Source organism: Pan troglodytes, chromosome 7, assembly GCF_028858775.2.
Source record: "Pan troglodytes isolate AG18354 chromosome 7, NHGRI_mPanTro3-v2.0_pri, whole genome shotgun sequence".
In the NCBI taxonomy this organism is placed as follows: domain Eukaryota; kingdom Metazoa; phylum Chordata; class Mammalia; order Primates; family Hominidae; genus Pan; species Pan troglodytes.
Window position 1 is genome coordinate 35202185 of NC_072405.2, and position 23904 is coordinate 35226088.

Sequence of the window (23904 nt, forward strand, 5' to 3'; positions counted from 1 at the left end):
CCTGAGTTCAAGTGATTCTTGTGCCTCAGTCTCCTGAATAGCTAGAATTACAGGTGTGTGCCACCATGCCTAATTTTTGTACTTTTAATAGAGACGGGGTTTTGCCTTGTTGGCTAGGCTTCTCTCAAACTCCTGGCTTCAAGTGATCCGCCCACCTCGGCCTCCCAAATTGCTGGGATTACAGGCGTGAGTCACTGCACATGGCCCTTGCTTATATCTTTATAGGTAAAATTTTGTTTGGTGCTATAGTCTTCTCTAATATAATAATAAATATTTTAAACTTTGTGGGCCATACAGTCTCTGTAGCATCTACCCAAGTCCACCACTGTCGCATGGAAGCACCACAGACAATATGTCAATTACAGGGCATGGCCAACCTAGCTGGTAGAACTTTACTCACAAAAGCAGGCCATGATTTGCCGACCTCTGTTCCGTCTAGGAGATTAAGAAAAATCCAGAGCACAGGAGTGAGTAAGTCATAATATATAATAGGAGGACAATTGGTAAACTAAATTATAGAGAGATACAAAAGACAGGAGAGGCAATACAAAATTTAATGAAAATAATCTAGATTTAAAATGCACTATTTTATTAACTAAAAGATAGAGGTTTTAAAGAGAAGGGAAAAGAAGAGTGTGCTAAACTTCTCACCTTCCATGGGCAAAGGTGGGTGGTGGAGTAACAGAGAGAACTGAAGGTTTAAACATGCTTTTGAAAAACTCGAAAGTTATGTCTAGTAAAATTAAAAACAGGAGAAAAGCTTTCCAAACCACCACAGAATTAAAAAGCAAAGAAAAATGTTACCCGTTTTACGAAAGACTGAAAATAGTGAAAACGAAGGAAGCATAGAGCCAGAAAGCATATGATAAGTTGACAAAAATCACACCAAAGTCACAATAAATGAAAATTAGTTAAATCCTTATTAAGGACAAATACCCATATTAGAAACATGGATTATGAGAAATCCATTTGATGTGAAATACACAAGCTGCTATATAAAATGGTGAACAAATGTGAATAAAAATAGATTAGAGATTGAAATATTATTTTTTAAATGTGCATATCCAGGAAAAATAATTAAATAGAACAAAAAGTCTATCTTTAAATGAAGATATTATTGATTTGATCTTTTATGCATGAAGCAAAAACATAAACATATATAAAGCAAAACTTGTTAAAAATGTAAGAAATAGTGGGAAGAAACCTGGTAGCAAAGGGAAACTTTATCATACTTCTCTCAATATTTGGCAAGTGAAGTATATAATAGATAATGGTAAGATAAATAAAGATTAATGGATAAAGAAGATCTGGAAAACACCACTATTAATGTTTAGTTAATATATACACTAAAGATTAAATCTATTGTGTGTTAATTATTGATTACATATTAAGTCATTAAGAAAATCTCAATAAGTCCCATAAGCTAAAAATTATTGAGCTCACACTCTCTGACCACAATGCATTAAATTAGAAATTACATTTGAGAAAGTGGGAGATAAAATTACCAATGATTTTCAAATGAGCAAACAACAACAACAACACCACAATGAATCCTTTCCTGTCTACACAGGACAAGGGAAATATTAAAAGCAGGAAGACAGACTGATTGGATGACAGCACTGCCTACCCAAACATAAGGGAAGAAACTAAACTTTGCGTAGAAGCAAATGTACAGCTTGGATTGTTTTTAATCTTAGACAAGAAAGAATTAAAATATATGAACTAAACATTCTGGGTAAGCTAATATTGAAAAGCAAAATATAACCAGAAAATAAAAGAGAGAAATCTCTAGAGATTACATTAATGTACTGGAAAAGAGATTAAAATGACTAATAAATTCAGGACTTGGATTCTTTGAAAAAAACTAATAAAATATACAGGCTTTCAGAAAGTCTGAGTGACGACAAAAAGAAAGAAGAAAGATAGCAAAGAAATAAAAAGTTACAGAATTTCATGTAGAAGTCTATGCTAAAAACTTGAACCTCAATGAGAAGGCAAATGGAAAATACGAAAATAAAGATTATCAAATCTGACGATCAGAACAGACCACTATCCATGGAAGAAATAGAAACCAGTCTCAAAGAATTGCATCCATAAAAGGAGCTGGGCCCGAATGTTTTATAGGCAAGTTTTTCAAACCTTCAAGGAACACATAATTCTTACGGTATTTAAGCTGTTACAGTTTATAGAAAAAAAATGAAAAGTGTCACAATTCGCTTTATGAAATTAACATAAACGTGCTACCAAAATGTAACAAAGACAGTGCATTAACGTAAAACAATAGACTCATTTCACACAGAAACACAGATGCAAATGAGAAGTGAAATATTTCCTGTGATACAGCAACATGAATAAGGGTGATGTCACCTGATTGGGTAGAATTTAATCCAAGAAAACATGGAAAGGTTAATAATATGAAATAAAATTTTATCAAATCAATGTCAATGAAAAAAGATTATATTGATGGATATCAATAAAGCAAATGTTTAATTTAACAAAATTAAAAATTCATTTTTATTGAACAATACTAAAAATGCAAACAAATTAAAATACATTTTAAATCTAGATCTGTATAGTTTTGTAAACTCTAGAAAGATATTTCTTGATATGATGGAGTATATCAATCTAAAACCAATGGACAGTGTCGTATCTGTCAAAATATCAAAGCAGCATTTCTCAACTTCATTGTTTAATCAATTTTCCAGGAGATGTTAGCAGATGTGCTTGAAAGTAAAGTCTAAACAACAGTTCAAAAGTAGTTTGGGAAGTAAATGGAGTGACAAAATGAATCCAGAGTTTTCTTGGCAGAATGAATGTACAAGAATAGACAAAATAATTTTGAAAAAGAATATTCATCCAGGCCTTAAACTAGAGAATATTAAAATGTATTATGCAACCACAGCCATTAAAGTAATGTGACAGCAATACTAGAGCAGAGAGACAGATAAATGGAAAAGAAGCGAGTGTATTCCAAAATAGATCCAAAATTCTTTTTAATATAACAAATGTGGTTTTCCAAATAAGAAAGGAAATGATGGATTATTTGATAAGTCTTTTGAGACTATCTGGCTAACCATTTCAAAATAAATACTGTGAGGCATAATCTACCAAAATACAAACACGAATTCCAGGTAGATTACAAATGATGCTCTAAAAGAATGAGGAGGAAACAGACTTACATTGTGGAAGGTCTCTCTGAGCATCCCTGAGAAGGCACATTCCATGAAAAAACATGAAAATATTTGACTATATAAATATTTTAAATGTCTAAACATTTGCAAAAACCATAAAACAACAAAATGCAAATAACCAAGTGGAAAAGATAGTTTTAAATATGTATAAGGATTATAATATTTTAAAATATTCCTCATCTTTATTCTTTTCTTAGTAAATCTCTCTCTCTCTCTGTCTCTCTCTTTCTCTCTGCTGTCCACTTGGCTTTGCTATTCCATAGAAGGTGGATGCCACTCTGGAAAGGAGGAGGAGTGTCCCTTTTAGCCAGAACAAGGAAGAGGAAAGACTTCCCTGTCTTCCGTGAGGGACTGTGAGAAAGGTGGGGAAGAAGGTAGTGGAAAGAGGCAGTTGGCATTTGTTCTGAGCCCTCTCTCTCAACAAGAGTGGTAGGAATGCCTGAAGATTGGCTGGGCACGGTGGTGCATGTCTGTAGTTCCAACTACTCAGGAGGCTGAGAAGAGAGGATCACTTGAACCCAGGGTTCTAGGCTGCAGTGAGCCATGATTGTGCCACTTCACTCCAGCCTGGGTGACACAGCAAGACCATGTCTGGAACAAAAAAATGCCTGAAGTTAAAGTGGGGGGGGGCGGGCAGAGGTGCTTTCTCCCATTCTCCATTCTGGGTGTAGTCAGTCCTTTCCATGAGAGCCACCATACCTGTTAATGTGGCAGCCAGTGTGGTGGGGTAGAGAGTGTGGTGTGGAAGGAACCCACTGGGCTCTCTGTGCCCTGAGACTGGGATGGAAACATTGTTGAGAATTAGGTGCAGGAGGTTGTCAAAGCTGTTCACAGGGCTGCAGGGACAAAGTGACTCCCTGGCCAACAGCAACAGAGCCAGTGTCACTGGAGCCAGGAAACAATGGAGTCATAGTCAAACCCTCTCTGACTACTATGACATTTGTAAGCCCCTAGGCGTGGTCAGTATCTTAGAGGGCGGATCTGAAAGGCCCTGTGCTGTGGTCTGAATGTTTGTGCCCCACCCCCGAAATTCCTATGTTGGAATCCTGGCCCCCAGTGTGTTGATATTAGGAGATGGGGCCTTTGGGAGGTGATGCAGAAAGAGGCCCCAGGGAGCTGCCTCACTCCTTCCACCAAGTGAGCACACAGCCAGAAGGTACCATCCATAAAGATGAAGGTAGGTCCTCTTCAGACACTAAATCTGTTGGTACATTGAGCTCAGACTTCCAGCCTCGAGGATTGTGAGAAATAAATTCCTGTTGTTTACAAGCCACCCAGTCTATGGCATTTTATTATAGCAGCCTGAATGGACTAGGACACCAAGGCATCCAAAAGAGACTGAATATGCAAAGATGATGCATAAATTATTGGATTTGAATGAGTTTATTAAATTTAACTAAAAGTGTGTGTGCATGCATGTGTGTGTGTGTGTGTGTGTGTGTGCATGTGAGTGCATGCATATGTGTATTTCCATGGAAGTTTGTAGAAAAGATCACATCCGTGTTTGGAAAATAAGCTACATCTTCTTGGCACATTTGCATATAGTGTGAGAAGACTGGCAACCCAGGATTTGTGATAAATAAGTAATTATTTATCTTCAATGTATAAAATGAGCTTACCGATAAAAAAAAAAGACAGAAAAACTGCTGTATAAAAAGTGGCCAAAAAGCACAGATAGGAAATTTCACAAGAGGAGAAATATAAGTGATGGATAAAAATATAAAAAGAAATGTTCAAATAAGAACACATGACACGGGGAGGGGAACATCACACACCGGAGCCTGTTGGGGGTTGGGGGGCAAGAGGAGGGAGAGCATTAGGACAAATACCTAATGCATGCCAGGCTTAAAACCTAGATAATGGGTTGATAGGTAAAGCAAACCACAATGGCACATGTACACCTATGTAACAAACCTGCACATTCTGCACTTGTATCCCAGAACTTAAAGAAAAAAATAAAAGAAGAAAAGAAAAGAAACATTCAAATAGCGAAGAAATAGAAAACATAAAAATGAAAAGCCACTAGGCAAGTGTCAAACTGGCAAACCAAATAGCAGGGCTAAAATACAGTAAACTCGTTAGACAAAGAAAATGCCTTAGAAAACTGTCCTCATATCCACCATGAAACCATGAGGTGACAGAACACAGCAATGACTTTGTTACTAAGTGACTAAGGATTATTACTCCATCCAAGTAATAACTCACCTGTCTATAGCCTGACTTGAAAGAGTCAGCTATTGTTCAAAGCATTGTTAGAGCTCATTGTTGATGTCTTCTGAGCCTGCAGCACGTTCTTTTGAAAATGATGGTAAATCTTCATTGACAGATTTGTCTTGTGGAAAGAGCCAAAATTAATTTAAAGCCAAGTCTGGTTATACTATTTCTGATCACGAGAAAGCTTTTCTCATAAATCTAAGCTCTGAAGGCAGTGACAAAAGAGGCATTCCAGAACGATGTGGCAGCTCACGGAAATAAGTTTTTTAAATGGCACGGTAGAAGGATTGCACTTGGCAGGATACAGCTCCCCTTGTCCTGCATAAAGGTCTCCCAACTGGTCTATCCACAATCTTGTTTTCACTAAGCCTTTGATAATCTTGAAATGCTGTATAAACTCTATCATGTCATTCCTACTCATCTTTGGATAAAAACACAAACTTGTATAATGGCTATAAAGCCTTGTTTAGTCTGGTTCTTCCCTTTCCAGCTTCACTGGACACCAGTTATCTCTTGGCCTCTTGTTTCTGGCCACAGTGGCCTTCTAGAAAGTCATTATGGACATTAAGCCAGCCCCACTAAAGTCTTCGCATGTTCTCTTCCCTCCCTCCCCATTTTTGCCTTTAAACACCTACTCATTCAATAGATCTGGACTTAATAGTCAAGCCCTCCTTCCCAGAAAGACCTTTCTACCCTCCCAGTCCAGGACCACCCTTAGCCACAGGACATATTTTCAAGGCACCATTTATGTTCCCTTCATTGCTCTGTACACGGTTTTCGATAACTTAGTGTGGCTATCTGATTAATGTCTATCTCCTTCTGGAGATTAGAAGCCTGCAGGGAGGCAAAGATCCCAGTTGGTTTTACTCAGTGCATTGCATGAAGCCTGGCATATGGGAAGTTCTCAATATAACTGATGGATTAAAGAGAAATGTAATTTGGCACACTTGTGAGGTCAGTGATCTGCAAGAGGACTACAATGATCTGCCCCTCTGTGTACACACTTGCTGCTCTCCCATCAAGAGATGAGTCTGTCTCGCTTCCCCTTGAACCTAGGCTGGTCTCCTGATTTGCTGTGACTGCAGAATGAAACAGCAGTGATGCTGGACCAGGTGTGAGCCTAGCTCTTCAAAGGCCTCACAGTTTCTGCCTTGGCTTTCTTGGGGGAGAGTTGCCATGCTATAAGAAGGTGGTTTAGAAGGGAACAGAGGCCACCAAGACTCACAGCCAGCTTCAATTGCCAGGCAAGCTGGGTGCTGACGTACTTTTGACCATAGAATCATGAGACATAGATGGCTGCTGCTTTAAGCCACTACCTTTTGGGATGGTCTGTGGTGTAGTAAGAGTAACTGAAACGCTGGCTTCTTATCTTAAAATAAATTCTAGCCAGGTGTGGTGACTCATGCCTCTAATCTCAATGTTTTGGGAGGCTAAAGAAAAAGGATTGCTTGAGGTCAGGAGCTCAAGACCAGCCTGGACAGCACAGCAAGATCCCATTTCTATAAAAATAAAATATAAAAATTAGCCAGGCATGGTGGTGCATGCCTGTAGTCCCAGCTACTCAGAAGGCTGAGGTGGGAGAATCACTTGAGTTCGAGGCCGCAGTGAGCTATGATTACCACTGAACTCCAGTCTGGGTGAAAGAATGAGATCCTGTCATTAAATAAATAAATAAAATAAAATAAATCCTAATGGCACTAGTTTTTCTTCGCACCATTATCTCTAAGAGGTGAACCTTTTCCATGAGAACTAGGGAACTGCTCCCTTTGTACCTGCAGTGAAGCAACCCTCAACCCCTGGTTATCTTGGGCATCCGCAGAGGGTTTGGGATTATCATATATCATTGTATGTACTTGTCCTTTTTCCTTGTCATTTTTCATATACCTTTGCTAGGTATCTAATTGTTCAGATGTTCTGCTCCATTAGGGCAGGGATTTATTTGTCTTTATCTCCAGTGATTCTATAGCTTCCTGGCAAACAGTATATGTTCAATGAAACTGCTGAATGAATGAATGAATCATTCTCTGCCTCATTGCCTCCACCTGATAAATCCGCTGCCAGCTGTGCCCTCCTCAAACATCCAATCTTAAAACACATTCTCCTGCTCTATCAATGTGCTGCCTTCTGTTCTTTTATAAACATAATCCTCAAATATTCTATGTCTATGTAAGCCACATCTCAGCCCAGTGCTGCCTCCTTTGATTCAGTGGCAACAGCAATCAATGGCTTAGGTCCTATAATAACGCTGGGTTTTGTGTTTAAATCAGATAACATATCCAGAATTCAGACACGTAACTATGTTTTCAGTGAATGTTGCCTTTTCATCTTCTTTCCAATGCTTTCTATTTCTTAGAATGCCAAGGACATCCACCCCTCATGGCAACATCTGCATGTTGACATACATCAGTAATGGTCTGTGAATCATTTGAATTCTGGTAAGATGAACATTTATTACCATTTACTCTGCGTTAGGCACTATGCTGGGCAGCTGACCTACATAACATCCCCTGTCATATGAAAAAGAAAGCCTAGGTTTAAATCTCAGGCCAACAGTTTCTCCTTTCAGCAGCACACTGCCTCTGGAACTAGTGGGCTCTAGACAATGAGATGAAATCAACAAAGATGATTCATAAGCTTTAGATGCTGGAGCTTCCTGAGAAGCAGAGTTCTTATCCTTCCTTCTCTTTCGTAGGTTGAAGGCTGACACCGTCATAGTCTCTCTACTCATCTCCATGACCAAAATTTGCTTTTGAAAGCATTTGCTCCAAAGTATAAATGACTGTTAACAACTGCACATGGCACCCCCCTCCCTTGAAGGCATTCTGAATTTCAACCAAACATTTAGGATGCAAAAATGGAACAAGATTAGCAAGATTTAGACTTGGAAGCAGGCAAGTCAGATTCCTCCCAACAGTCATGCTATTCAATGCAGCAAGCAACCCAGCCTTAGTGGAGAGAAGCTTGGGAAAAGGGAACGTGAGACTTCTCACAATATACAGGAAGGACCTTTGCAGTCAAATAGCCTACTCACCTGATTTTCCTGGGTCAGTCCCTATTAAACATGGGTGTTTCACTTCTCAGCTGTGGATAGCACACTCATCCCTGCCCTGGTTTCAGTTTTTAATCTCTTTCCTCTCCCACAGCCTAGTGCAGACCGACAGCCCTTTTCTCCGAAACAGCACGTCATATTTAAGAATGTATGTCCCTTGAATATAATAATATGATAGTATATTTATTCTTCTGCTCACATTTTGCATGAAAAACATACTTAAGACAGTTAATAAAAAACATATAACATCTTGTTGACGACCCAGCAGAAGTAGTGCCATCTTCTTTAAGTCTCTGCTCTGTCAATGGTCATGCATGTAGAAGCTTCTCAGTGACCTCTCGGCACAATTAACTGCTATATTCCTTAGCACAGTGTAATAATATCATTCTGAGCACCATCCTGAGCACCATGTAATAATATCACTCTGAGCACCTATGTCACAGACTTGCAATAATTGTTGACAATTTGTCTCCTTAACTAGACTGTGAGGCCCTTGAGGGCACTGTGTTTTATTCATCTTTTTTATTCTGTGTAGCTGAGAGCCTGGTGCTTATTACACAGCCAGTACATTCTTGGAGGAAATCATCTCTTACTCAATTGGTGTCAGGAAGAAATTGAGAGCCACAGACTGGCAGGTTCAGGAATCCTTTGCACTACTGAGCAGCTACTCAGACCCTGTGAACTGTATGTTCTCTACTTCCCTCCTGTCATATCACTTTTTTTTTTTTTTTTTTTTTTAGACAGAATCTCGCTCTGTCACCCAGGCTGGAGTGCAGTGGTGTGACTCAGCTCACTGCAACATCTGTCTTCTGGGTTCAAGCGATTCTCCAGCCTCAGCCTACCAGGGAGCTGGTATTACAGGCGTGCACCACCATGCCCAGCTAATTTTTGTGTTTTTAGTAAAGACAGGGTTTCACCATGTTGGCCAGGCTGGTCTCGAACTCCTGACCTCAAGTGATCCGCCTGCTCAGCCTCCCAAAGTGCTGGGATTAGAGGCATGAGCCACCGTGCCTGGCACCTTACTAGGATTTAAAAGAAGCCCAGTGATTCCGAGGGCTCCTGTCTACCACCACTTCTCTCCACCACAACATCTTCTCCTCCACACTGCTGACTCCCTGGGAGAGCAAATCCAAGAGCGGGCTATGACTAGACAGAGCGTCCACCTCCCCTAGATGACTCCAGGACCCAGGCCATTGTTTCTCATCTTTATGCATAGCTCAGCCACCACCGCAAGCTCCAAACTCTCAGGCCACCCATCGTCACCTGGGCTCCTTCTACAACCTGGCTGTGGATGCTCCCTAACCTGACCGAGTCTGCGTCTCTTCACACACACACTCTCTGGGACTCACAGTAGGTCCTCAGCATTGCCTCCTGTATCCCTCAGCTGCTTAGCTCTTAGAGAAAAACACACAACCCTCCTTCCTTCTGTACTTTAATGTTATGACCGTAAATCTCAGATAGGCCTTCAGGACTTCCCAGTGACTCTACAAAACTTCCATAAAATGTTTACTGTCCCACTCTCAAAAATGAATCTTTCACACCTTCTCTGAGGCTAAAACTGTCATCGTTCCCCATTCCTGACTCTCTCTTAGCTGATGATCTTGCTTCATGTTTCACTGAGGACATAAACATATCCTAAAGAGATCACTCTCTCTCTCCCTCTGTCTCTACTTGCCTCAGGGCTCACACACTTTGCTCTCCTTGTCACTTCCCAATGCTCCCCTTGGGCACTGAATCCCGTTGCCTCTTTTGCCTATCCCATCAGTGCCTCTCTCTATCCCATCGTTACCATCAGAATATAAATATCATGTCATATCCCCACCTCCCACCATTGAAAACTCTCTCTGTACCCCTCCAGCTACACCGCATCTCCTAGCTCCACTGTATAGCAAAACCTTTCAGAAGAGTTGTCTATTTTCCCTGTTCCCACTTTTTTTATCCTTTGTTCTTTCTAGAAAGTACACAATCAGGCTTTTGGTTCCATCACTCCTCTGGACCTGTGAGCCTCACGTGCCTTCCTCCTATCACTAAAAACCTGCTTACTGCCAAATCTAGTGTTGGCTCCCAGTCCTCCTCTAACCTGACCTCTCAGCTGCATGTGACACAGCTGATTACTCCTGCCTTCTTGAAACATTTTCACTAGGCTTCCAGGACATCACATTCTCCTGATTTTTCTTCTCCCTGGCTACTCCTTTGCAATCTTGTTTGCTGGCTGTTTCTCCTGTTTTTCCTGACCTGACACCCAGAGGCTCTGTTTTTTTTTTTTTTTTTTTTTAAGATGGAGCCTCGCTCTGCACCCAGGCTGGAGTGCAGGCATGATCTCAGCTCACTGCAACCTCTGCCTCCCGGGTTCAAGCGATTCTCCTGCCTCAGCCTCCCAAATAGCTGGGACTAAAGGTGCAGAGGCTCTGTTCTTATCTCTCTTTACTCTCTTTATCTTTTCTCTTGTCAACCTCTCCATTCTTGTAGCTTTAAAGATGTTGATATATCCCAAGTTTATATCTGTAGCCCACCTCCTCTCTAAGCTCCAAATCTATGTAAAGTATATAACTCCCTACTTGCCATCTCTACTTCCATGTCTAATGAATGTTTCTCAACACAGTGATACAAAAGAAAGGCTCATACTTCTCACTCCCTGCAGCCCCTTGCAACCACATAACTCTTTGCTTATGTCTACCCTTTCCAAATGCAACTGTCTCATTGGCAAGGACTTTTCTGCCCTGTTCATCCAAAGTGCCTAGAACAGATGGTCCATAAATACTTGTTGAGCGAGCAGACGCATGAATACGTGTGCAAAGGGGCTCAGGTAAAGAGTGTAATTTCTATAATTTCAAAGCTGTGATGTACTTCCAGGAGCAGAGTAAGTAATAATGATGGGCAGGCACAATGGAAGGCCAGGTATTGGATTAAGGAGGGCCTCTCTGGCAGCCCTACAGGACAGACATTTCTGCAATGATAGAAATGACCTATATCTCTGCTGTCTAAAACAGTAGTCACTGGCCACGTGTGACTATGGAGCACTTGAGATGTGGTCAGTGGGACTGAGGAATTGAGGAACTGAAAGAATTTTATTTAATTTCAATTAACATTTAAATAGCTATCCATGGCTGGTGGCTATGGTATTAGAACCTGAAGAATCCCTTCCCATGGCTTGTGATTGCAGGATAATTGTGTATAACTCACTGAGTTGTCGAGGGGACTAATGAAATAAAAAGCTTAGGAAAATGTCTGGAACATAAGTGGCACAAAAAAATAATAGTTGCTATTACTCCACAGAGTTGCAAATTAAAGTACTTTAAGTATATGCCATTTAAATTAAGCTGTAAAGCATTTGAAATGGACTTTTATTAATGTTAGCCATAATGTTTTGTTTTTTAGAGTTGGTAGATAATCAATGTTTGGGTCTGTATTTGAGCTTACAAACTAAAAATAGCACACAACCATTTTGGGATCTCATTGAAGGAGATAGATGACTATTCCAAGTGGATCAGCTTGCTGATACTTATAATGAGCTAATTAATTTTGACAACAGCTAATTTAGCATCTGCAAAAATTGGATTTGTAACATTATGTGTACTGTATTATTTTCAAACAATGTTATCTGCAACTTCCCGGATGATTTTGGATAAGAGAAGTGTTTGTTTCAATACTTATTATTAAAATAAAAAATAAGTATTTACTTATTGGAAATACTACGATTAATTATTTAAGGCTTAAATTGGTTTGGACATAAAATCATTTTTTTTTCTTAGTGGCTCACCATAATTCCTTCCATACTGAATCCAGAAAATAAAATTAGCGCAGATATAGAACATAAACAGACCATTATAACAAACCCTTATGAATAACCTAATGCAATAATAAAATCACACATTTGTCCAGAATAAGCATGGTACTTATTTTCAGGCCAAGAGAATTTGCATTCTGTAGCAGAGTGAAAATGGCATTCCACAGTCAGCCTAAGCACTTGGTGGAGACTCTGAGACTAGAGAGAGCAGATGCATTTAAATTGAACACGTGCTTATAGGCATTAAGAAAAGTTGACATTCTTATTAAAGAGACCAATTAATCTGCATCAGTTGGAAGCCACTTTACAGTTGAAAAAGTGCTCTAGGACCTAATATAAATGAGACTGGAGTAGAAAGAGAATGAAAATTCACTTTTCTACACGGGAGCCTTTTCTAATTGCCCTAGAGCTGTGCTGTTTGAAATGCTAATCCTTCCTCTTCCATCCCGGACTGGGAGTCTGGGGTAACAGAAGCCGAGGAGGGTGAAGACCCCCAGATGCTAAAGTGAGGGGTGTTCAAGACTTACCAATGGGCATGACTAAGAAGAAAGGCAGCCAGCAGAGGACGAAGCAGCCGACCACGATGCCCAGCGTTTTGGCCGCTTTCTTCTCCCGGGAGAACTTGAGGAGCCTCACTGAGAAGTGCGTCTTGGTCTTGGCGCTGGCCATCCCGCTGCCTCCTGCCGGGGCGTTTTTCCGATGGATGCGGAGCGTCACTTGCTCCGAGTCCGACTTGTCGGTCTTGAGGCCAGACTTGAGGCCCCGGCTCTCCCTCTTGGCCACCACGTAGACGCGGCAGTACATGACCAGGATGATGGCCAGCGGCAGGTAGAAGGAGCCCAGCGCTGAGAAGAGCACGTAGCCCGGCTCCTCGTTGATCTGGCAGATGGTCTCGTCCTCGGGGGCCGGCTGCCTCCAGCCGAACAGGGGTCCAATGGATATGACCAGGGAGAGTGCCCAGACGCAGAGCAAAGCCATGAGACCCCTCCTCTGGGTGACGATGGTTGGGTAGCGCAGCGGGTAGCTCACGCCGATGTAGCGGTCGATGGAGATGATGCAGAGGCCCATGATGGACGCGGTGCAGCACAGCACATCCACTGCCGCCCAGATGTTGCAGAAGACCCTGCCGAAGGCCCAGTAGCCTAGGACCTCGAAGATGGCGGAAAAGGGCAGCACCGTGGAGGTGAGCAGGAGGTCGGCCACCGCCAGGTTGACGATGTAGTAGTGCGTGACTGAGTGCAGGTGTCGGTGACAGGCTACGGAGAGGATCACTAGGATGTTACCCAGCACCCCGAAAAGAATGAGGCCCCCCAAGATCACCCCGAGCAGAATGGCCTTGGAAATGTTCACCGGTGCCGGCGGTTGGGTGCAGTTGGAGCTGTCGGAAGCATTTCCGGAGAGAAACACCATGGTCCCAGCTGGGGCCGGGCGAGGTCCGGCTCTCCAGGGCCACCTCCCGGGCTGGCGCGGAGGCGGGAGCGCGGGAGCCGGGAATCAAAAGGTCTCGGCTGGAGGGAACCCTGCCAGGTGGGTTTGGCTGGGGGTGAGAGCGCGCGCGCGGGTGGGAAACAACCCTGGCCAGCCCTGGGAACCCTCAGAAGGCCACACGAAGGGGCAGGGCATTAAAGGAGACATGGCCAGGGGCGCGCGGGGCTGCCGGGGACCCTCTCCACCTGCCGGGCTGGCCTAGCCCAGGACCCGGACTCCCTCCCTACCCGAAGCTGGGTGCAAAGATCCAGGAGACTCCTTGCAACATGCAATTCCAGAATTACGAGAATTTGCTTTTCCGCGCTGTCTTATTCGTCCTGGCTGGGGGAAGATTCAGCATTCTCACATGATTCGGAATTCAAAACTCCAGCGCCAGTCTCTCCCTCAAACCAGAGGATCAGCCGTCGACGCTCAAAGGCAGGGACCGATGGCATCTGGGCGCTGCTCCTGGCCCGCAGTTACCTACATTTTGAGCTGCCCCACCGAAGGCGCCTGCTCTCTCCAGATTCTAGGAGCACAGGCCAGGGGACGTGGGTGTGGAATATGTGCCGAGACCCAGGCGGCTGCGGGGCATCGTTTGACCGCGTCCACCTGAAAGAGCGCAAAGAGAAAGGCGGCTTTGAGCTAGGCGCCCCAGGGAAAGAGGCTGTGCTGAGCTTGACGGGTTGGGGGACACCAGTTGGGAGCCGGGTTGGTTCTGCGGTCCAGAAGCTGCTTCGCCCGGCAGCGGTGGAGGCGACTTCGGAGCTCATCTCGCGCCCCCACCACTGGGAACCTGCCTAGCGCACTCTACTGAGTCACCTCTGCCCGAGTTCAGGATCCGAAGCGAAAAACAAACAAAAAAACAAATCCCCAAAACCCCAGGCTCCAGCGCTCGAAGTCTGGACTTCGAGCGCAGGTACCACGAAATTAAAATCCTCGAAGCCCCGGAGGGGCGACTGCGGCTGGCGAGTGTGTCGCACGGATCCTAGCCGGGGAATTCTGGAGGATGTACTAGGTTTCCGTTAGAACAGGTTGCCTCGCAGTCACCTGGAGGGGGCGGCCTGGGAGAGGGAACAGCTGCGACCCAGGGACCTCAGGGCCAGGACCACGAGCACGCTCACTCTCACGCCGGTGGAATTCGCACTTGGGTGTGCAGAGCGCACCGGTCTGTCCACCAGCCAAGCTGGCTTGAGAGCCAGGTCCCGAGCGAAGCCGGGAGGGACCCGAAGACAGAAAGCGACCCAGGTCTGTCCATGACGCCTTTCCAAGCCTCACTATTGGCCACCCGAGGGGCTCCAGCTGCCAGCCGTAGCGGGACTGGCGGGGGACGGGGTGGGGAGGACGTCCCTCTGCAGAGGGAGCTTTGCAAGTGACAGTCACTGCGGATTTTGCAGGCGTAAACATTAAGCCGGCATGCCAGCGGGCAGGCTTCGATTTTCTGGGCTGGGGGCCACCATCTGCGTAAGAAACCTGGGTTTCCACAACTGCGAACCGACCGCAGGGACTCGGCAGGACAGCGCGGCGTGAGGAAGTGCCCACCTTGCCTTCTGGGGTTGGGCCCTGAGATGGGACCTCGGGCAAAGACTCTTGTTAAAATCGCAAGTTGGAGACCTCACAGGTGGTATTAAAAACGTGCCACTGCAGAAACCCTTTTCCTCCTACCTCGAGGGTGATAAACACAGGGTTAAAAAGACACTTGTTAAGTAGAAGGCAACTTCGCAGAAGATGTGAGGGAATCCGGGGGTGGGGTAGAGGGGCCGGTATAAAACCTGGTGGAAAAAGCGGGAGGCGCTGGGAACAGTGGGGGTTCGGTCTCACCAGACGGCGGGGGAGGTCTGCCCTCACCCACTCGACCCTGCGGGACGCCGGCCCCGGCGCACTCACCTGAAGCGCCGCTGCTGAGCCACCAGCTCGCGCGCGGGGGATGCGGACCCGGCTTCGGTCCCGGGAGCTGCCTGCCTGCTCTTCTCTGGAGGCGGAGAGGGGACCGTGTCTCCGAGGCACCAAATCCTTGTCCTTTTGCACCCGCTGACTCACCCCTCCACCACTGATGTCTTTAAGCTCCTGAACCGCTGTCACTTTACCGCATTTTTTAAAGAGTCAAAATAAGAAAAGAAAAAAAAAATGCAGATAACCGGTAACTCCACAATCACCCTTTTAATATTCAGCTCCCCGACACCAGAAAAGAATAGCAAGGAACTTTGCAGCTCTCGCTGACGTAACACAGGCAGTAGCCCAGCTAGTACCGTAATCTCCTGCTGCTACCGTATTACTCTACGGCAACAGGCACAAGTGCGTATACAGCTGTAATGTTTTCCTCTGGCCTAGAGGGGGTTGGGTTCTAGCGTTTCTTTAAAAAGGTTTGTGTGTGTGTGTGTGTGTGCGCGCGCGCGTGAGTGTGTGTGTGTGTAGAGTCATTTGTAGTAAATAACTTCTTTAAATGATCTGATTTTTAAAATAACGAAAAATTGACACCCTTGCTAGATATTGCTGTGTGTCTGGTGTGTTCATAGGAATGTGCTATAAGGTAACTTTGAACAGCTTGATTTGATTAACATTTGACCTAGGTTTTGTTAAGATCAAGAAGTATATTAAGAATATCGTAATTCTAAATATGCAAGTAAATTATAAGGTGTTTTAAATAGCAAGTAAAATCAGATAAAATTTGATAAATCTGATTGTAATGAAATTATATTTTCAGGAAGATAAAGTGGACATATCTAAACCTTATTTAATATGATTCACTTCTAATTTCTTTAGACAGATGAATTTTAAGAGCATTATGGCCACAGAGTTTGGTATTTTTTAAATGCCACACAATCTTTTCCAGTTTTCTTGAGAAAATGGTATCCTTTCAGGAGCGTTACTCTCTTTAATTCATTAATAGCTGGAGTATGAAAACTTAGCACCACCAGTCTTATTACTTTTTTCTGGTAAATTACATAATCTGTTTACCTTGTGATTGAATAAAGTCACATGTGTTTCAGAATATTGGGAACATAGAAAAATGTTTCCCACTCCAATTCCTACCTCCTCAGTCATCTTTCATCTTTATTGATGCAGACAAAGTGGAATGTTCTTATTTACTAGGTCTCCTTAAACCTAGGAACAAGGAGATAACTTTAAGCAGTGGTGTGCACTTAAATTCTCTCCTGTGAACAAAATCATATTAATATGATTACCTTTTCTAAGTGAGATAATGTTTGGGAGGCTCTTTTATAGCAGTAAATCTCAAAATGCCTCAGAGGAATGCCCATGAGAGGGTCAGTAAATCTTATGTCATGAAAGACCTAATATTTGTATTTATTTCTCTATTGTATACAAAGTCCTCCACCTCTGCCTCATACCTGTAGAGATAGAACTCACACCTAACACATTTGATTTGAATTTAATATATTTTTAAAACTGAATTTCGTGCCATAGGAGGAGCATCCTGGTTGAACAGACAGCTCCCCTTCTCATTACTAAGTCACCTGCTCTCTCTGGGATTCAGTCCCCTTAGGAGGAAGCTTGACCTCAATTCCCTGCACTTCTAGTACTTTATCATCAAATATGTGTGTAATGTCTGTGCTTCCGAAATCCCATCCATCAGAGGGATATACACTGTTTTGTTTTGTATTCATTAACCTGATGCTGTGAATGCAAATTCTTCATTAAGATGTGTTCCATGGTAGATAAGGGAAGCAGTGCTATCAGCAAGCAAAGCAACTGAAAATTGCTCAGCTCTGCAAGGTCGAAAATTACAAAGGTCTTTGTAACTCCCAGTCCCCACTCTACAACAATTAAGAATACACATAATCCACCCCTGCACCCACCTCCAATAATTAACTAGTTAATACTAAGATAAGGAAGAGCAGCTCTTCATGCTGCTAGCAGGTAGGTCTTTCAAATCTGCTTCTCAGCCTGTGACCATCAATCCTTGCAAAACGACCTCTCAGAACCAATTTTTCAGTCACCTACCATTGATTCACAAACAGAAAACTATCCATCTGTTGGTTACTCTTTAAAGAATAGTTGACGTGGACATCCCAGAAAGTGTCTGAGTTGGACACATGGGTAGGTGGAGTGGAGAGGAGTATGCTCTGGGGTCATAAAGATGCTATTCTGACCCTCCTATGCGACCATGGCAAAGCCTTGGTTTCCTAATTTTTAAAGGGAGACAATGAACCCCCACAAGGTTGTTATTAGTGTTGAAAGAAATTATGTTTCTCAAAAACTCAGCTCATAATATTCACTAACTCTATTATTAATCTTATTAACTCCCTTTCTGCTCATTTTGTATGCTACTTTATAGTGAAATATATTTCTAACCCAGGTAGTCCATGAACACTGGTAAATTCAGCTGGAGAATGTGCTAAGTGTCTTGAGCACTACACTTGAGCTAAGTGGTTTAATCAGAATGACCCAACATGGCTGAGTTGCAACAGCTGGCCCTGATCACCGGCTACTTCTTTTCTTCTCACTTTCCCCCTTGTTGTTTGTCTTGAGGGGCCATGCAAATGTGTGTGAACACCTCAGCCCCTACAGCCAGAAAGCTGCCTTCTTGGCCTCAGGCCTTGGGGTACACACATTTGTGATGTTGTCTACCCAGAGAGAATGGACCTGAAAGTGATTGTGTGGCCATCCAGGGCAAGGGATTCTGAGTCCCAGGGCATGGTCTAGAAAGGAGGGCACAGGCTCCAGGTGGGCATATCACATTAGTCCTGTGGCCAAAAGGAGTGAGAGCTGGACTCTCTAAAGCCTGAAACCCTAGCCGGGGTCCCTCTTGCCTGGCTCTGAGGGTGATACTCTGAAGACTTCCGGTGTGATGGAAATTGAAGAATCCCCTGAAGGGGTGGTTGTGGAAAGACTCATAAAATGATATTGCTTGATGTAGGATTTGTGGAATCAGCAGGATTGAGATTTGTAGACAAAAGTGAGGAAGGTGAACCATCAGCAGCCGCATTTTAGAGTGGTGTGTCAGGGATGCTGGGGGAATGAGTCTGATTGGAGAAGAGCTGAGCAATGGACATAAACCCATGCGTTGATTGGCAGGACTTTCTTAGTGACTAGTGAGGAACTCGGCAAGTGTGGTAGGCTTAGAGGTTTAAAAAAATAAAGAATCTGTCTATCATTCCCTTAGAAAACAATACACAATGGAACTAGGAGCTGTGTTCTGGAATTTATGATTGCAAATGACAGAGTAGAAGACTTAATGTTAGTATCTACCCCAAAGACTTGGCTTTTCAATTAATTCTCCTAAGGCTTAAGAAGTTAAAGAGGCAAGAAAATGAAAAACAATTCTCAGAAAGGTATTGATGCAGTATCAAGTCACAGCTCTCCAAAGAAGCATTGTGTTCTAATCCTTTATCGAACTGAGAACACTGCACAGCCCACAGATAATGCTGAGGGATGTCTTTGATGAGATAGTAATTCTGTCTTTGCCATCATTTGTCCAAATCTTCATTGCCCTGAGAAAATAACATACTCCAAGTCTTGGGAGTCATACCACCCCATCCCTACACTGTGGGACTATCATGGTAGGAATATGAGGTCAAGTCAGCCTATAGCTGATCAGCAAATAATTCCTTTAAAACAATAAGACTTTGCTCTTGCATAGCAAATCTCAGCTGAGGCATATCAATCAAATTTTTTCAATATCTTTGTCAATATCATCTGGAAATGGAAGTAAAAGAAAGTCAATATGTGTACCAAGTGCAGACACATTTTTATCTCATCTCTTCACTTGCTGATGGGCTGTTATAGGCACATTAAAATGCTTATTGACTTGTATTTAATTATAAAATTTATGCTCATAATAGCACATTTGGAAAAGTCAGACAGAAATGTATGAAAATAAAAATTATCTGTAATCCTGCCACTGGAGAAATAGCTACTGTTAAATATTTGTCATATTTTCTCATTTTTTGTTAATGTGTATAAATTATATACATGGAAAAATATATATACACATGTACATACCAGGAAATATTTTATGTACATGTATTTATTATGCATACATATATATTTCACATATTATACATTGTATACATTATATAAAAGAGTGTAATCATACTGCACCTATAATTATATATCTTACTTTTTCACTTATATTATTTCATGAACTCATTCTATTATTACATTTATACCAAAACATGATTTATAAGAGCTCCACAGTGATTCTATTCTATGTATATGCTATTGTCTGAATGTTTGTGTTCTCCCCAAAATTCATATATTGTAGCCTAAATTCCGAGGTGATGGTATTAAGAGGTGGGGTCTTTGTAAGATGATTAGGTCATAAGGGTTCCATCCTCAGGAATGGACTTAGTGCTGTTATAATAGAGGGAGCCTCTTTGCCCTTCTGCCATGTGAGAACACACAAAAGGCGACATCTATGAGGAATGGGCACTTGCCTAGCATCAAATCTTCTGGCACCTTGATCTTGGACTTTGCAACCTCCAGAACAATATATTTCTTTTGTTTATAAATTATCTAGTCTACGGTATTTTGTTATAGCAGCCTGAACAGACTAAGACACTGTATGTCATGACAAATTAAATATTTAAATATTCAGGCTTTAAAAAAAATTCTGATCTATAACTTGAACTGTGGTAAATCCTCTTATTTATTTATTATTTTACTTTAAGTTCTGGGATACATGTGCAGAATGTGCAGGTTTGTTACATAGGTGTACATGTGCCATGGTGGTTTGCTGCACCTATCAACCCCATCATCTAGGTTTTAAGCCCCACATGCATTAGGTATTTGTCCTAATGCTTTCCCTCCCCTTGCCCCCCATCCCCTGACAGGCCCCAGTGTGTGTTGTTCCCCTCCCTGTGTCCATGTATTCTCATTGTTCAACTCCCACTTATGAGTGAGAACATGCAGTGTTTGATTTTCTGTTCCTATGTTAGTTTGCTGAGCATGATGGCTTCCAGCTTCATCCACGTCCCTGCAAAGGACATGAACTCAATTCTTTTTTATGTCTGCATCGTATTCCACGGTGTATATGTGCCACATTGATAAATACTCTTACATATAACATTGTACTCCAAATTTTCCAAAAGATTAATTTCTGTAACTAAAATTAGAATAACAAAGGTTATGAACATTTAAGAGGTTATAACAGATATTGACCTCTAGAAAGGTTTTACAAATGTAGATGTAAAAATATAAACTCCCATTAGGAGTGCATAACAGAACCTGTTTTTTGTTTTTTTACTTATTTATTTTTTGTCTCTTGCCAACTTTGTTTATAATAAACTAGACACGTACATAATATGTGTAAATAAAATAAACCTTAGGCAATTTTATAAGTAAAAAATAATATCTCATTTTTTAAAATTTGTATTCTTTAGTTATGATTTTATTTCTTTACGTTTATTTGGCATTTCTGTGTATTCATTTGTGATTTGCTTGTCCATATTTCTGCTAGCCAGGTGATATGGTTTGGCTCTGTGTCCCCACACAAATCTCATCTCGAATTCTAATCCCCATGTGTCAGGGGAGAGATCTGGTGGGAGGTGATTGGATCATGAGGGTGGGTTCCCCCATGCTGTTCTTGTGATAGCGAGGGACTTCTCATGATACCCCATAGCTTTAAAAATGACAGTTTCTCCTGCACTCCCTCTCTCTCCTGCCGCTCTGTGAAGAAGGTGCCTTGCTTTCCCTTCACCTTTCACCTTATTATAAGTTTCCTGAGGCCTCTCCAGCCATGCAGAACTGTGAATCAATTAAACGTCTTTTGTTTATAAATTACCCAGTCTCAGTGTGAAAACAAACTAATACACCAGGATTTGGTCAGAAACTGCTGTAGTTGTTTCACGTAGGAAGGATTTAATACAGGGAATCAGAGGCTTATAATATTGCTGGGAAATATTGGGAAACAGATTAGAGAAAGCTACTGTTAACTTCTGGGAATTCTGAAGTGCAGGTGTATCAGGAAACCGTGCTGGTGATTTCAGCTGCCTAAAGCACCAATGATGTGCAGGTCACCCAGGAGATCCTGGCAGAACCTCACCTCTACTGTTGGCTGAAGTCTTCATCCTTGCACAACACTGTTACAGGGCGAGAAATGGCTTCCACTTCTCTTCCACTTTCCAAAATCTCACAAAATTCCTCTCATTGGTGAATTGTGACCCAGAATCCTGATGGCACAGATTATTCTAGCCTTTGCAATGCAGAGAAGAGCATAGAAAGAAAAAAAAATGACCCTGAGTGGACAACAGACAATTTGGTATAATGTCCATTACCCATTTTGATATTGGTATTTTCCTCTTTTATCTTATTGATTTGTAAGAACTTCTTATGTATTATGGTGGCCTTGAAAACATGCCATTTGATCTACAGCAAGGAGCATAATTGACTTAGATTCTCTTAGATTTTGCTCTTCTGGGTCCATTCCTGCATTCATGCCACACTTTCTATAGGCTGTTCTCAACCAATGGCAAAGCAGGGCAAAGGTTCTAATGCAGGCTCATTACTGTAATATATGGGATTTCTTGAATTGGTGAATTTGTCTCAGGTCAGCTAAAACTTCCTTGTAACTGTGCAACAGTCTGACACTTTTCCTTCCCTTCTTCTTCAGAAGGAGTCAACTTGGACCATAGTCTGGAGGCTCTCCTTACCTTCTGAATTAGTCTGTTCTCATGCTGCTAATAAAGACAAACTTGAGATTGGGTAATTTATAAAGGAAAGAAGTTTATTCAACTCACAGTTCCACATGGCTGGGGAGGCCTCACAACCATGGTTGAAAGCAAATAAGAAGCAAGGTCCACATCTTACACGGTGGTAAGCAAGAGAGCTTGTGTAGAAGAACTCTCCTTTATAAACCATCAGATCTCATGAGTCTCATTCACCACCATGAGAACAGCATGGGAAGGACCTTCCCCCATGATTCAATTTTCTCCCACTGGGTCCCTTCCACGACATGTGGGAATTATCAGAGACACAATTCAGGATGAGATTTGGGTGGGGACATAGCCAAACCATATAACCTTTCCCAGCTCCCTCCCTCCTTGCCTTTACAGGCACTTCCTAGTAAATCTCTTGTATGATGAAATCTTATGTTGGTGTATGCTTTTTGGAGGGCCAAAGGTAACACATATATTATTATTATTATTATTATTATTTTTTTTTTTTTAATACTTTAAGTTTTAGGGTACATGTACACATTGTGCAGGTTAGTTACATATGTATACATGGGCCATGCTGGTGCGCTGCACCCACTAACTCGTCATCTAGCATTAGGTATATCTCCCAATGCTATCCCTCCCCCCTCCCCCTTCCCCACCACAGTCCCCAGAGTGTGATATTCCCCTTCCTGTGTCCATGTGATCTCATTGTTCAATTCCCACCTATGAGTGAGAATATGCGGTGTTTGATTTTTTGTTCTTGCGATAGTTTACTGAGAATGATGGTTTCCAGTTTCATCCATGTCCCTACAAAGGACATGAACTCATCATTTTTTATGGCTGCATAGTATTCCATGGTGTATATGTGCCACATTTTCTTAATCCAGTCTATCATTGTTGGACATTTGGGTTGGTTCCAAGTCTTTGCTATTGTGAATAATGCCGCAATAAACATACGTGTGCATGTGTCTTTATAGCAGCATGATTTATAGTCATTTGGGTATATACCCAGTAATGGGATGGCTGGGTCAAATGGTATTTCTAGCTCTAGATCCCTGAGGAATCGCCACACTGACTTCCACAATGGTTGAACTAGTTTACAGTCCCACCAACAGTGTAAAAGTGTTCCTATTTCTCCACATCCTCTCCAGCACCTGTTGTTTCCTGACTTTTTAATGATTGCCATTCTAACTGGTGTGAGATGATATCTCATTGTGGTTTTGATTTGCATTTCTCTGATGGCCAGTGATGATGAGCATTTTTTCATGTGTTTTTTGGCTGCATAAATGTCTTCTTTTGAGAAGTGTCTGTTCATGTCCTTCGCCCACTTTTTGATGGGGTTGTTTGTTTTTTTCTTGTAAATTTGTTTGAGTTCATTGTAGATTCTGGATATTAGCCCTTTGTCAGATGAGTAGGTTGCAAAAATTTTCTCCCATGTTGTAGGTTGCCTGTTCACTCTGATGGTAGTTTCTTTTGCTGTGCAGAAGCTCTTTAGTTTAATTAGATCCCATTTGTCAATTTTGTCTTTTGTTGCCATTGCTTTTGGTGTTTTGGACATGAAGTCCTTGCCCATGCCTA

The 23904-nt window shown here is 42.3% G+C and overlaps 1 protein-coding gene and 1 long non-coding RNA gene across 5 annotated transcripts in view; one reads left to right on the forward strand and one right to left on the reverse strand.

The window, feature by feature from the left end:
• ADRA1A (adrenoceptor alpha 1A) overlaps positions 1–16151 on the reverse strand; it is a 113951-nt gene extending 97800 nt beyond the window's left edge. For 2 of the 4 annotated variants that reach the window (XM_009455066.5, XM_009455065.5), the window contains exons 1-2: positions 15596–16151; positions 12769–14320 (exon numbers count right to left, since the gene is read on the reverse strand). In XM_009455066.5, coding sequence (XP_009453341.2) covers positions 12769–13651 — 883 coding nt within the window. In that variant the 5' untranslated portion in view covers positions 13652–14320; positions 15596–16151. Of the gene's footprint in view, positions 1–12768; positions 14321–14758; positions 15494–15595 lie in introns of those variants that run through there. The other 2 variants (XM_009455067.5, XM_054656608.2) reach the window with 2 other exon arrangements.
• Positions 209–23904, forward strand: part of LOC129135682 (uncharacterized) — a 126432-nt gene continuing 102736 nt past the window's right edge. The window contains exons 1-2 of the long non-coding RNA XR_010159457.1: positions 209–4368; positions 7759–7840. This is a non-coding gene — a long non-coding RNA (uncharacterized LOC129135682). The remainder of the gene's footprint in view (positions 4369–7758; positions 7841–23904) is intronic.